Source organism: Thamnophis sirtalis, unplaced genomic scaffold, assembly GCF_051295495.1.
Source record: "Thamnophis sirtalis isolate CommonGarterSnake01/CBP01778 unplaced genomic scaffold, rThaSir2_p1.2 scaffold_10, whole genome shotgun sequence".
NCBI classification, from domain to species: Eukaryota; Metazoa; Chordata; class Lepidosauria; order Squamata; family Natricidae; genus Thamnophis; species Thamnophis sirtalis.
The window spans coordinates 41698545-41714174 of record NW_028261390.1 but is presented as its reverse complement, the minus strand read 5'-3'; the positions used below and the strand labels follow the sequence as shown (position 1 = coordinate 41714174).

Below are 15630 nucleotides of genomic sequence, written 5' to 3'. Positions count from 1 at the left end.
ATACCCAATATTAAGCTGAAAACCAACCACGGACATATGGGAAAACCAGGTAATCCTTGACTGATGACTACAATTGAGCCCAACATTTCCATTACTAAGCAAGATAAGTGAGTTTTGCCCCTTTTACAACCTTTCTTGCCACAGTTATTAAGGGAATTGAGTTAGTAACATGGTTGTTACGTGGTTCTGGCTTCCCCATTGGCCACACTTGCAAAAGGTGATCACATGACATCGGAGGCACTGCAACAGTCATAAATACATGTCAGTTGCCAAGCATCTGAATTTTGATCACATGATGAAGGGAATACTACAATGGTGGTGTGTAAGTGTAACTAAAAACTGTACGTCACTTTTTTTCAGTGTCATAACTTCCAACAGTCACTAAACAAATGGTTGTAAGTCAAACACTATATAATGGCTTAATAAAGTGTGAACCCAGGCATTAACCCCCAGATCATGTGATTCCCAATATGACAGTATAAAACCTGAAAAAACATAATGGTCTAATGATTCTAAAGAGAGTTATATATAAACATGCAGTTTTAGTCAAATAAAGAACTTTTATTTTAGGAATAAAGTTAACAATAGTATCTTTCAAGTAATAGTACATTTTCCAGGTCTGGGAAGTTAATACGTTGAACAGGTTTTAATGTTTAAATGTTAATTTACTGCAATAGTTATCCTTTAGGTAAATTCCAGTAATAGCAATTTCTACTTTGCTTTTTGCAAGGCATTAAATTTTGCTATGTCCTAAACAAAACTATCCCATATTCCTTAATACTGTCTCATAGAGAAAGTGTTACAATTCAATTGTTTTGCCTCATGTACAGTAACAGGAGTTTGGAGTATGTTAAACAAACCTTTGGCGGAAACTGAAAGGCCATGTGAATATGTTGAGATTGCATTTGGACATGGTCAATACAAAAAGATTTATTTTTTGGTCCTAAATACAAATTGTATGTAAAAGAATTAACCCCCCCTCCCCAAATGACTTCATTCCTCATTCCTCTTATCAACCCAAGAAATAATTAGTTTTAAAAATATTTACAAAATCAACAGGTGATTGGGAGGCACAGATAGGCCAGTTATATCTGGAGAGCCACCATTTCCATAGCCCCAATCTTTGGATGTTTTGCTGGGGCTGAAGAGTCCACTATTTTGAACTATGTCACAGCACCACAGCAAAATAATAAAAAGCACAAGAACATTAAATGCTTTGCAGTTTATTAAAATATGTGAAATGAGAATTGCATGTTTTACACAAATTCCAGGATTTCAAACCTTGCCATTAGAAAACTTCCTTTTAAAGAAGGATAAAAGGCTCTCCCATAGGAGTTATACCTGAGCAAATATTAGCCTAGTTTACATACCGTAATTATAGATGGCTACATTATTATGAAACAAAGCACTAATCTACAAAATTAGAAACTGTACAATAAGGTAGCAATATAAAGCACCTTGTGATGGTGGGTGGCCGTTCTTGAATAGGTTCTGAACAAAAGCACAGAGAACAAAATTCAAAATCCATTAGTTGAGAAGCTGACATATTTCTTTATGAACGCAACATAAGAAGTCCATATAAGAAGTTCCTCCGTAGATGTTCTTGTCTTCAATCAAAAACTGCTTGAAAACCATCTCCGTTTGCTCTCGTTGCTTCACAATCAGAATCTTTAAAAAAATAGTTGAACAAAATGTACAAATAGTATGAACAAAATGTACAAATGCTGCTTTGAGTCTTATTTTTCAGCTTAATTGAAGAGCAAAAAATGTTAAGGTTATTTAAAAAAAATTCAAAGGAGGGAAATAGGCATTCATAAGAGTAACTTTTTAAGTAATCTTTTACCTTCATGGAATAGGGTGTTCTGCTTTGGAGCTGATCTATTATGGACCTCAGGTTTGAAGAGTAGGGATTATCCAGTTCTGGAAGATGTGACTATATGTAATGAATAAATACACACACAGAATTAGCCCACATGAAAATGGCTATTCTGGTAAAATAGATTCTATGTCGCATAGATACTTGCAATGGATTTGAAAGGCTAAAAGTTGCTGACTTGTACAATGAAACAACCAAATTTTTTTGGTATGGAAAAAAATTCCTTAAAATTCTCTGTGAATGTAATTTTATTGACAAATTCATCAAGACGAATGATAAATATTTTATTTGTGATCAAAAATGAAATAAATTACAAGGAAGATTTGGAAGCTAAAATAGAATTTCATCAAAGCAACTATTTAATGTTCCTATTGAACCACCAAAAGCAATGAAAATTGAATAGTATTTAGCAAATCTGGAGGCAATCTAGGACCTATTGATTAATAGGACAATAGTCACATACAATTTGACACAGCCATTAATAAAGACATTATTAGATCAATGTGCCAGGCCAGATAAGAAGGCAAATATAAGACAGATGTTAACAAACAGAAGCCAGTTCAGTGGAAGGTTATCAAGATAATGAAGGATCTGGAAACCAAGTCCTATGAATCATACATTTCCATATGTATGTCATATTCTGTGCAACATGTATATTATTCTGTTGTATCTTATATCATCGTATATACATATTGCACACTACACAGGCACCAGTGAAATTCATTAATCTGTTTGTGGTGTTATATTGTGTTTAGGAGTCTCACAGCCCATGGATAGAAGCTGTTTTTAAACCTGTTTGTCCGTCTGGCTATACTTCTGGGTCTTCTGCCCGATGGTAAAAGTGAAAAGAGACACTGGCCAGGGTGTGAATCATCCCTAAGTATCTTCCTTACTCTGCTGAAATAGCAAGACCTGCAGATGTCAACCAGTGGTGTTAGGGGGCAACCAATGGTTTCTTGTGCCAAGTTGATCACTCTCTGAAGTGCCCTCCTGTCCGCAACTGTTAGACCAGTGTAACATACTGTTATACAGTGTGTGGACACTTTCTATTATGGACTGATAGAAAGAAGTCATCAACCGTTGTTCCACCTGATTTTTCTGCAGGACTCTAAGGAAATGAAGTCTCTGTTGAGCCTTACTAACCACCAGGGATGTGTTGTTTTCCCAGGTGAGGTCTTGACTAATGAGCACTCCCAAGAATTTAAGAGGCAACCCTCTCCACACGCCCCCCCCCTTCCCTTTGCTGGAATATTCAAAGGTTGAATACTAGCTATATGTCTAGAATGTTTCAGCAGCTCTTAATAAGCAGGTGATAGAACTAGGCAATCTTTGAGATCCCTTCCAACCCTTGTTACTCTATAAAACTTTTTTAAAAATGGAATGATGCACATCCAATTCACATTACTTTCAGGACTGTAATTTGTGTGCTTCATTCTGAAAACCTGCCTACACATTAATCAATCCTGGCATATTGCATCTTTGCAATTCGGACTGGTTTCAGGGAGAAGGTAGTAGAAGTATTGTTTTGGGAAATCAATAGCATTGTGAAATAACTTAGGTATATAAACCTACCCACTTTTTCTGTGCCTGTTTCTACACATCTGCACTCATCTTTATAAAGGGGCAGTGATTCAAGGCTGCATTGTTCATATCATGTCATCCGGCACTTGCATCATAGTTCAGAAATGAAGTACATATTAAAAAAATAAGCATTCAACTCTCTTTCTCAAATACACAAGACTATACTCACAGCCTCAGTGTTGACATGCGCAAAGGAAGGCACATTAAATATCCCTTGGATAAGATCTGGTGGGGCACTGACTCCAAGCCATAGAAACATATGTAGAGAATTTGCCAATAGGAATACTCCTCCTTCACAGAGACGTTCTTCTGAGCAGCGAACAGCATGAGGAATTGTGTCTTTACTTACATCCATGGAATGCTGAGAGATAAAATTTAAGTTCTTAGATTCATTGCATTAAAAAAAATCTGAATAACTATGAGAATAAATTTGATGTAGCGATTTAAAGCATGAGGGTCAAAAGTGGGAAACCATGGGTTCCAATCCTGCCTTGTACACAGAGCTGGCTGGATGCCTTTAGGCCACTTACTATCTCTCAGCCCTAAGAAGCAGGCAATGGCATACCAATTACATTGTATGGACTTGTCCAGATAGTTGCCAGCAACCTGAAGCCACATGTACACATAAAAACCACTGTGATTAGTTTTGGAATAGGCCATCTTGTACTAGTATGTAGGAAAGATATTAAGACACAAAGCAATGAGATACAACCAAAGGAGGATTGAGGGTTGAACAGGTCAGCAGTAGCCCACAGACTGCACTCAGATAAACAGATTAAGATCAACATAAGATATGGGAAAATTATGGGAAAATAAAGGTATCTTTATTAACTCTTTATAGATACCATTCTAAATTTATATTTAACCTTTTCTGAATATGTGTTTGTGTGCGCACGCTCATGTGCAATATTCATAAGATTAATAAATTTTGCAAAATAATTTATTTTTGGATGAAAATCTAACTGCCATTATCACTTTCAGGTTTATGCAAGGGTACAAATTGCCAAAGCTACTCAATAGTACTGAACAATATTACACAACTTACTATTGTCTGTCTGTTTTTGTCACTGGCAGGCAGTGGGAGTGTCATCAACTACTTGCCTATTGGCAATAGCTACTAGTTAATCTAGTGTGGTTGGGCAACATGAACTGTGCTTCATCAGTGCCATGACACTATCATACTTATCTTGGCTTTTTACAATCCCTTGGGCTGAAGAAATTATAATGCTAGAACCACTAATTCAGACCAGATGGACTGATTAGCATCCACAAGACTATGCTAGAGGTAGCCTTGTGCCCTAGCCTACCATATTCTCCATGTCACAGCAACTGCCCTGACACATTATCCAATATCTGCTAATAGCAAAACACTTACAATTGGCAGAAGCTGTGGGTAGAATAAAAGTTGGGTGCTAGCAACATCCATCGACATGACCAGCTGTCTATGAAAAGTTCTTTCATCCGTGGGAATCTCTGACTTGCCCAACAGCACACAGCTTTTCAGAAGGCTATTTATGTAGACAGGAAGTACCTTCATTGAATCAGGAAGAATAAGCTGAAAAAGAAGAAAAGGTATCAGCTAAAATATCTTGTCATTCATGTACTCCAAGTTTTCTCCAGCAGAATTTGCATCTTATTAGTTCCACAATCAACTGCTTTTGTCTGACAGATTTCTATAAACAAATGGAAGTTTAATTTAAATGGCTTTCCTTTCTTCAAATGTCACAACTCAATTTATATTTCAATATAAATTGATTCCATAAATCAGTGTTATGAGAAAAAGTATATTCAATAATTAAAATAAAACAAATATGAAAACCTCTGAGAATATATTCAATTTCTGATTTTGTTCTCTCTGCCTAAACATTCTCATTTTATATCTATAATATAAAGGTGAAATCTGCTTTTTGGTATCATATACATACATTACACATCAGGAATCACATGACTTAAGTCTTAATCTAGCCTGCCCAATCATAACTGCTCTTATGGTCGGATCTTGGTAATTACAAAATTTATCAAGTGATTTGAGTCTGAACAAAGTCTTTATAATTTTCAAAAGTTGTACTTTAAAAAAAAATACAGAAGTATAAGCTCAAAATTGCAGTTCAGTTATAGGACAATAAAATATTTTTATTTCATGAAAGAACATTCTGTTAACCATATACCATACAAAGCAAAAATTGTTCTGAGATTTATATACTAAATTACATGTAGTTAAAAACTGTATTGCATTATTTATAGCACAATGACATTTAGAGATTTTCTTATCCTGCACATACAGAGATGCCAAGACTGTTGAAGGCCAAGATTTTAAGTAAGCAGTTGCTACAAAATCTAATGAAAATGCAGCACAATTGTGTAGCACATACAGGAATGATAAATACAACATTTACGGTAGATCTTTCCTCATAGTCAGCGTGGGCAAATTCTGACCATAAAAGGTGCTAGCTAAAGCTGGAATATAAAGCTTTAACGAGAATTCTTTGCAGTGATTCTTCACTGAATAATTAGGTTTTAGGCAAGTGCTATTTTTGTATTGTGGTTTATATTGCATAATTTACAGTCCTGGCCACAAAAATAATTGAGTGAAAATGTAAGCACAAAAGGATGTTTATTTCAGATTGCAATTTATGTCTTTGTAAGCTTATTAAAAATCAGCATAAGAAAACATGTTAACTGTAAATCAGTTAACATTTGGAGTAAACAAAGCACAAAATCTCACAATCTTGACAGATTGTAAACATTTTGTTCTTTGTATAGAAAAAAAAGAATGAAAACCCCACAACTAAGAGATCTGCTAATACTTGCAGCACTACTGCCGGTTCACTCATGGGTGCGCTGTGCGCAGATATGCAGTACAATAAAAATTGTTTGGAAAAACCATTTTGGGGGCGGGTCAGGCCTGGGTCGCCGCCAGTTCCAGTGACCCAGACCACCAAACGACTACCAGTTCAGCCAAACCGGTAGGAACCCACCACTGAATACTTGGTCTTGCTAGAGTTAAAGCTGAGCCCATTTTCCCCCCATCCAGACCTCAACAGCCTCTTTATTTGCTGAGATAAGACTTGACAGCATCATTCTGAAAATGTAGCACCAGATTCTTGAAATAGAGTTTATATTCTATAATTGGCTTCTGCAGCATATTGGCTTGCAGTCTCTAAACTAATTTAACTATAGGGAGTGTGGTAGAAGGCTCATTAATGTTCACAAGCACCTAGTCTACATAAGGGAAAAAATAAAAAATGCATATTAAACCCTATGGAGATGCAATATTTCTGAACTTGATATCACATATTTTTGCTTACGTGTTAAAATAATACCCAAATAATGCTCAAACCAAACTTATATAGCTGGAAATACAAAATACCTGGCTCACTGCAGATGGACTAGCACAGTTCTTTCTGTAACATGCCAACATGCGAGCTGTTTGATTCACCAGGATCTCACGAACAGTCTTTAAGGGCTGGCTGAGAATGGCTTTATAAGCTATCATTATATAAAGAAGTGATAAAATATGTTATGTTAACCACTATTATCTTTTCACAGAAAAAAACCAGACTTCAGATATTTTAAAAAGTTTCATATAATCTACTCTTTCTAAACAGAGTATAAAACTTATATATTATGTATATTAGGTTTAAATTATAAACTGTGTGAAAATTGTTCACCTTGCACTCATGGTCAGCCACAACAAAAAATGGCCTATACTCTTGTTCCAATGCTATCATAGTGACTTAACAATAGTGCTCTATTAATATTACTATAATACACAGAAAGTCTGAAGTATGAATTTGTGACTTATCCAGGAACTTAAATTAGATATATTAAAAATATCCAGCAACTATTGCCAATTTACATCACTGTCTTATATCAATTTAATATACCATATTTTTCGAAGTATAAGACACACCAAGGTTTTGGAGGCAATTTTTTAAAAAAGTAGGTAGGTAGATAGAGGGATAGAGCCCTCTAGAGCCAAGGTGGCGCAGTGGTTAAATGTAGCACTGCAGGCTGACTGCTAGATCAGCAGTTCAGCGGTTCAAATCTCACCGGCTCAGGGTTGACTCAGCCTTCCATCCTTCCGAGGTGGGTAAAATGAGGACCCGGATTGTTGTTGGGGGCAATATGCTGACTCTGTAAACCGCTTAGAGAGGCCTGAAAGGCCTATGAAGCGGTATATAAGTCTACTGTTATTGCTATTATATAGAGAGGGAGAGAAAGAGAGAGAAATACGGTAGGTAGGTAGAGAGAGAGAGGGAGTAGTTAGGTAGGTAGGTAGGTAGATAAAGGGATAGAGAGAGAGAGAAATAGAGAGAGAGAGATACAGTAGGTAGCTGGGGGAGAGAGAGTAAGTGTAGGTAGGTAGGTAGATAGAGGGATATATAGAGAGAAATAGAAAGAGAGAGAGAAATACAGTAGATAGGTAGGGAGAAAGAGAGAGAGTAGGTAGGTTGGTAGGTAGAGGGATAGAGAGAGACAAATAGAAAGAGAGAGAAATACAGTAGATAGGTAGGGAGAGAGAGAGAGATAGGTCGGTAGGTAGCAGTGGTGGGTTCCAGATACCGTTCCAACTGGTATGGTTGGAATGGGCCCGGTGGCATTCACATGGATGCGTGCAGCGCGCGCACATACATACACAGCACGTGCATCACCTTAGCACCTCCACAAGCCTCTGCGATTCTCCAGCTGCTCTGCGGAGCGTCACCCAGGCGCTGTATGCGCCATGCACGTGCGCAGAAGCGCAGAAGCCTTAAAAGACAGGTAAGGAGCTCAGGCGGATGGGTGGGCCCTCCAGAGCACCGGAACGGAATGGTATCCGGTGCTCCGGGCAGGCTCCGGTACACCTGTACTGGGGCGTACCACCTGCAACCCACCACTGGTAGGTAGGTAGGTAGATAGAGGGATAGAGAGAAAGAGATAGAAAGAGAGAAAGAGAGAGGGGGGAGACAAATACAGTAGGTAGGGAGGGAGAGAGAGAGAGAAGGTAGGTAGGTAGATGTTTCCAGGTGTATTTATCCATGTGCTGGAGAAGGAAATCGCTGACAATCTGCAGCACCTAAGACTTTGTTTCTGCTGGCACAGCACTTGATCAATGTAATTCTCATCAATCAGTTAAAGAGCTTTCCAGGAGGAAATTTTTTTTTTTTGCACACTGCAAACCTCCCCAAAATGGCCCGTTTTTCATGAAAACAGGCCCATTTTTTTAAAAAAGGCATGAATAGCCTTGGGGGGGGGGGCTTGCAGAGTGCTCTTGTGGGTTGTCAAAAAAATTGCATGCATAGCCTTATAGAGGCTTATAGAGTGCTGCTGGGGGCTGGGGGGGCAAAAAATGGTCTGTTTTTTGCTCATTTCTGCCCTCCCCAGCCCCTAGGACAGTGATGGCGAACCTATGACACGCGTGTCAGTACTGACACGCGTAGCCATTTGGGGTGACACACACAGGATTTCATGCGATTCATCCTCGGCTCCTGCACGGCCGCCGAGGATGAAAGAATCTGTGCTGGAGGAACGGGGGGCGGGACGTGTGATCTCCCCCGCCCACACTCACTTACTGTATCGCCGCCGCCCCTTTCTGAGCGCAGGGGCTGCTGGTAAGGCATGCGTGCCGTGCGCACACACGTCATCAGCGCGGCGAGGGAAGACCCGCAGGAGAGGAGCGCGGGAACAGTGCGCGCCTCTCTCCAGTCAGGCCGGCACAGAGTCTACTCCTGGGACTGTCGGTTACGACCGCACCACAGCAGGGAACAGCGGAGTGCCAACGGGAACTGTGAGCGCCATTAGCAGCAACTATTGGGGTGCCATGGACTTGTAATTGCCCACAATAACTGAGATAAGTGAGGGGGAGGTTGTGTTAGCTTGTTAGGCTAGTTAACCCCTAATTGGCTATCTATAATTCTATCTGCTGTCACTGGCCCACTGATGGAGCACCCAAAAAATAAAAAATAAAGGTTAAGTAAAGGGAGTGATAGTGGCAGTGGCCGACCCTTTCAAGAGACATGGAGCGAGATGTATGGCATTATAGAAAAAAATGGCAGATCATTTTGCATTCTATGTACCGAAACGGTAGTAAGCAGAACGTGGAATATAAATAGACATTTTGAAACTAATCATTCCCAGCTCTTGGAAAAAAGTGAGGATGAAAGAAGTTACTAAGCAGGTATGTTAAATAATTTGTTTTTGGTTTATTAAATACAATTATATATTGCAATTATACATTTTTGTAGTTTAAACTATAAATTGTGCAAAATTATGTTTTTGTCGAAGTGACACACAACGCGAGTTATGCTCGATTTTTTGCCGATTTTTGACACTCCACGCCAAAAAGGTTGCCCATCACTGCCCTAGGAGCTCTCTGAAAGCCTCCATAAGGGTATGCACGGCCATTTTGGTAAAGGGGCGGGATTTCGGGAGGCATAAAATTCTATATTCAGTGTATAAGACACACCCAGATTTTCAGCCTTTTTTTTGAGGAAAAGAGGTACGTCTTACTCCGAAAAATATGGTGTGTGTATGTGTACGTACGTATACACACACACACACACACACACACATATATACACATACATACATACATACATACATACATACATACATACAGTATATATATATATACAGTATATATATACTGTATATGAGACAGGAATTGTTTATTTCTGATTTTTAATGCCATATGTTTTATCATATTTTAAATGTCCACCATCACTTTCCAGCCTCCCTCCCCACTCCCAAATCACATATTATAAGCTGACCTGATTTTGCAAAAAAATTTACTAGTGCATCAGTCTCACAGCTCTTGTAGATATCAGCCAACTGGGAACTACAGCTGAGTCCAATGTTATGTACGCGCAGTCTTCTTTGACCAGTCATGGCTGTGTAAAGAACTGCACACTGCAATAACAAAGTCAAGATGATAGATAACTTAAAATGGTTAAGTCACTTGCATTTTCTACTAAAGTATTTCAACTTTTTAAAATTTGGGACATTGACTCAAAAGGTGTTATTTATTTATTATATTTATTTATTTATTTTATTTATTTTATTTATTTATTTATTTATTTATTTATTTATTTTATTTATTTATTTATTATTTATTTATTTATTTATTTATTTATACAGCCACCTATCTCACCATTGCAACTTTAAATCACACACACAGGGTTAAAAGCAACCAAGGTTGACACTGTAACAGTAAGATGTGAAATATTACAAGTAGAAAAATTCAGGTAGAGTTACCACCCTTACATGAGGACTTCTGATATTTCAAGGTATGTGAATAACTATAATAGTAAGTCTTCACTACAAATGAAGGTTTACAGTTTACTTATCTCTTAAACTAAAGGATATCTTCATCACTTAAAATCAAAAAGGCCATAAACCATAACTATGACAAATCAGGACCTAAAAAAGGCCCGCTTACATTTGCTTTCAATGATGCTGTGTTCCCCTATTATGATAGCAGCTGAAGCAGCAAATATGGTAAAGATACTAAGAAATAAGCTAAGACAACATGTGCTCATCTGAAGCAGGAGTTTACTGAAGGTGGATGGGGGTTTCTCTACTGTGATAAAGATACATAGTCCTGTCATAAGCAGTGAAGCTTCAGCACTCTACCAGGAAAACAGAAGAGTACTGCATGAACAAAACAGCTAGTTGTGTTAACTGTGGTTAGCAACACACAATGATAAACATTCCAATGCTGCATTTGCATATGTCAATTACAGTAAAGGTAGCCAGAATGATAGCATTTTCCCTGAGATAAATCACTGCTCATATGTTAGGGAAGTCATATGGTAGCGCAGGTTGCGCAATACTGCCTGTATGTACCAATTATGCATAGCAATGTATAGTAATGATCATCCAGAAAGATATCAAAGAGGCATGTGACCCAGGACCTTCTTACCTGGATTAAAGCCCCACCATCTTCACTCAATTTATCATCATGCTTGAACTCCACAGTCACAGCTTTGTCACAATCTATTGCTGCCAGTTCAACATCTGTGGTATTGTTCATGTAAATAGCTCCAAGGAAGTCTGTTGCTCTAAAACCTAAGTCAGGATTAGAAAAGAGTAAGTTGTACAGTTAATAAAAACAAGCAGCATCATTTTTGTAATAGGTAAGACAGCTGATAGCTTCAAAGGACATATTCTCCTATTCACCCACCCAGTGCTAATCTTAGTAACAGTCTCTATCCTCTTTAATGAAGTTGATTTGTTAAAAAATAAATACTACAGTCACCTTTCTCATCAGAAACATTAACCTGAAACCAGCAAAAAGTCTGAAGCAGCAATCTGGAACCTTACTTTCAAAAAGAAAAATGTGCTTGAAATTAAGACTGATGATCATGACATTTTTTTCAAATTATTCACTATAATTATGCCAACAATGTTGGATTTATTCTGTACTATGTAATTGAATGTTTCAGGAAGAAACCTGGGTGGTTTATCATCTAAAAACCAAGCCAAATCCAGCATGCATTTGGAAAGATTTGACAGATTTTACATTGAGGTTTACTAATTCCCAATACTTCGCATTTTGTTCCAGGAAAAAAGAAAAGACATATTAAGGCTATCTCTTAAACCATGTAAAACAAGCAAATAAAAACCTTTTATAGTAATCATTATTACCTGTGCTAGTTCGAACTCTCATAATAGCATCAAAACCCACTTTTTTTTCTATATCCTTTCTCAGGTCATTGAGAAATTGATGGCTGTCAGACTGTATCTGAACAAAAAAAAGGAGATTGGGAAAAACTTGACTAAATAATGACTACCACTGGATGGCAGCAGCGCAACATATCGTAAATTGTTTCAGGCTATACTGTAAATTGTTAGGAATTAATAGTACTAAATCACTCCTATATAAGAATTTATTTAGTTAATACTTGCAGGCCTTTCACATTCTCACATGGTCATGCAGATTAAGAGAAAAATCAAACTGCTTGTTATACATAGAAAAAAAATACAATATTAGTAAAGAAAATCTATACTTTTAAAATAGATTGATGAAAATAACAGATATTTGGAAAATATTTTTATCATTTTAAAAACAAGCCAACATTAGAGTAAGCGTATACTTTATTTAGAAATTTGTTACATATTATATTCCCAGTTTAATAAAATAATTGTAATTTTTTCATAATCTTACAAGATTATGTTGTACATTGTCATCATAAGCCTAAGGAATGTATAGGAATGCAAGAACAGTGTGATTTATAATTATTTAATGTCAGGAAAAGGACAGAAATGCCACTAAACATAAATGGTTCCCGTAGGAGTCTAGCACTAATAAACAGAGAGGGGACATAATCCATATATTTCTTTATCCTATTTGGAATGGAGAAGAAAATCAGATTAAAAATGTAGTTCCAGTTGTATAGAAGGTTGCAAGACCAAAAATTTACTCACTACTTATAGAAATATGTATTACATTCTTCTTTATTTGTTCCTATAATTGCTCAAGATTTCCCATATTTTTCCACACAACATTGGGAAACAGTTTGGGCAGTGACTGTCCTGTCAAATTTTCAACTCTAATTCTCTTCTGCAGATGAACCTGGTCCTTGTTCAACACCTTAATTACTGCATCATATTTTCAGAGGTCTTATCATAAGATTTTCCAATGTTTGCCTTTTCAAATTAATGTCCCGATGCTGATTCATGATCTGCAATCATCACAATTATGACAAATTGTGGCTTGAACTATCTTACTTTGCATGTAATGAGTCTGTCTCATATATTAGTTTCACCTTTTAAGTTGAATTACTGACATAAATGAACTTTTGCACGATATTCTAATGTATTGAAATCTTGAAAACCTGGCAAAATCTAATGAGATTGCAAGAAAGAATCATTTTTTTGCCACTTGCATGTTTTACTTTATTTTTGCAGCTGTTACATAAACCAGATGGTCAAGGCTGACTCCTAACGCAACTCTACTTGCAAACTGACAAGAAAATCGAAGGGAGGAAAATCGAAGGGAGGAATGTATTGGCAGTTGGGAGGGAGGTGAGGAATATATGTGACCTGTTGGCAGCCTGAGAAGCTTCTGATACTTCAAGGCCATGCAATGGGAACCTACTGAAGGTGCAGACTGTTCCCCCCCCCCAAAAAAATGTGTTGGATTGGTGGGCAATGGACAATGGGTGGCCCAAATGGGGAAAGGGTGCAATTAATTATGCTGTTTTTCACAAGAAAATCTCAAGAGCTAGCTTCGCTTTTTCTACATCTGTATGAATCTATCAGTAAAGTTATACTCTTGGTAAAATAATATTCCAGGAGTTTCTTTTGTTGCATATGCCAATGGGATGACTGGCTCCATCTACAATATCATCTGAGTAATCTACATACGTCAGGTTGCAAACTACTGAAAGAAAAAAAGAAGTTTTTGTCAGTTACCTGAAAATTATTGTACTTGTACAATGTTCCTCCAGTATGAAAAGTCACAAAGCCCATAGAAGCGATATCTGCATACTGGTTTGGGAAAAGAAACAGATTTACACAGCAACCGCTGGCAACACAGTCTTTGGCCAAGGCCTCATAAATATTTGTCTGGGCCTGAAACAGCGTCTGGAGAAGAATATAAAATAATTAAGCATGTTAAGTAAGCAGCAAACAAAAGAACAAGATGTTGCAAAAAATAAGGAGGCAAACAAAAATATACATGAAATTAAAATATAATTTTAAGAGCTAAACAATTTTAACAAGCATTAACCAAAAAGGCAGTTGCAGGTTTTCTTGACAAGAATATACTATCTATTTCAGATACGAATCAAATATATAAATATATAAATGTATTAAGAAAAAAATTATGTACTTTGAACACAAATATGTTCATTAACGGGAATAAGTAGTCTTTGCTTACCAAAGGTTACTAATTCATATCACAGTTGTTAAGTTTTATATTCATTACTACTATCTAACTACTACAATGCAACATTTATCCAGAGTTGTTTTCACAGTTTGTTATCATTGCTAACTGGATGAATTCCATACCTTGCAAGCTTCCCTTGGAGTTTGTGTCATTGCTATTGAGTTAGAATTCAATAATGAAGGCATCTTGATTGCAACCATCTCTGCTATACTGAGAATTAAACTGACTATATTATGCTAAATTCTATTTGTATGATTTCTGTAAACTTGATAAAAATGAAATGCAGAAACATGTTTACTCTTTTATACAGCAATTTGTAGAATAATTCCTTTTTTAATGAATACCTTCTCTTTCTCTGTATTGACCAATTTCCTATCATCTCTGTTCTTCAGTTTCCCTGGTGCCTCTGCAGTTGGCAATGAAGAGTGGAAGATAAACAGTTTTCCAGCGCACTCTGCTGCCTGTAACAAAAATAGAAAAAAAGCAAAAAAACAAAAATGACCTTTATTCTCCTGCAGATATAAACTTCTGAGATAGAGCCTTATACAGTTTTGTTATTCCAGTATAAACTCTCAGCGACTTTATAAACTAAATAGTCCATTTGTTTATAGTTTGAACTTTATTTGATACCCTAAAACTTCACCTCTACTACCACAAGAAAGAAAGAAAGAAAGAAAGAAAGAAAGAAAGAAAGAAAGAAAGAAAGAAAGAAAGAAAGAAAGAAAAGAAAGGAAAAGAGAAACGAGAAAAGAAAAGATATAGTATTCACACAAAAATCACTATAGTATTATCTGGGTTATTTATGCAGTTAAAACTTTCTCTCTGTGTGCATCTGTGTGTAGATACATGTGTCTGTGCATTAACAGGCACACCGGGAAAGCTGAGACTGTCCAGGTGCAAAATTTAATTCAGTTAAACTTGAATGCCTTAGAATGCACTGAGGATGTTACCTAGTTTGGGTAACATCCTCAGTGCATTCTGTAAGAAAACAACCAAGCTCAGAGAGGCCCCAAAATTCCCTCATTTCAACCCTGTGCTGCAAATATTTTCCTTTATTGATTCAGTATAGAACACAGGGTTTACTTGAGTCTGGAAAAACAATATGTGCTTATCTTAAAACTGTTAGAGTGGATGTAGAAGTTTAAACATCTTTATAATGAAATTAGCTGAAGTACATCACTATAATAACAACGTTTATTCAACTGCACCAAAGCTTTATGGGTGCCTGTACAAACCAAGTCAGGGAAGAAAATTGACAAGAGTTAGTGGGGTTCTGTTGTTGTAAATGTAATAAACAGAA

The 15630-nt window shown here is 36.9% G+C and overlaps 1 protein-coding gene across 2 annotated transcripts in view; it reads right to left on the bottom strand.

Annotated features, from left to right (window-relative positions):
* Positions 1–1207: 1207 nt before the first annotated feature.
* Positions 1208–15630, bottom strand: part of SEC24D (SEC24 homolog D, COPII component) — a 57071-nt gene continuing 42648 nt past the window's right edge. For both annotated transcript variants that reach the window (XM_087724450.1, XM_087724449.1), the window contains exons 14-23: positions 14675–14791; positions 13856–14026; positions 12086–12182; positions 11361–11506; positions 10210–10348; positions 6828–6946; positions 4833–5012; positions 3627–3818; positions 1844–1933; positions 1208–1668 (exon numbers count right to left, since the gene is read on the bottom strand). In XM_087724450.1, the coding sequence (XP_087580576.1) occupies positions 1528–1668; positions 1844–1933; positions 3627–3818; positions 4833–5012; positions 6828–6946; positions 10210–10348; positions 11361–11506; positions 12086–12182; positions 13856–14026; positions 14675–14791 (1392 nt within the window). In that variant the 3' untranslated portion in view covers positions 1208–1527. The remainder of the gene's footprint in view (positions 1669–1843; positions 1934–3626; positions 3819–4832; positions 5013–6827; positions 6947–10209; positions 10349–11360; positions 11507–12085; positions 12183–13855; positions 14027–14674; positions 14792–15630) is intronic.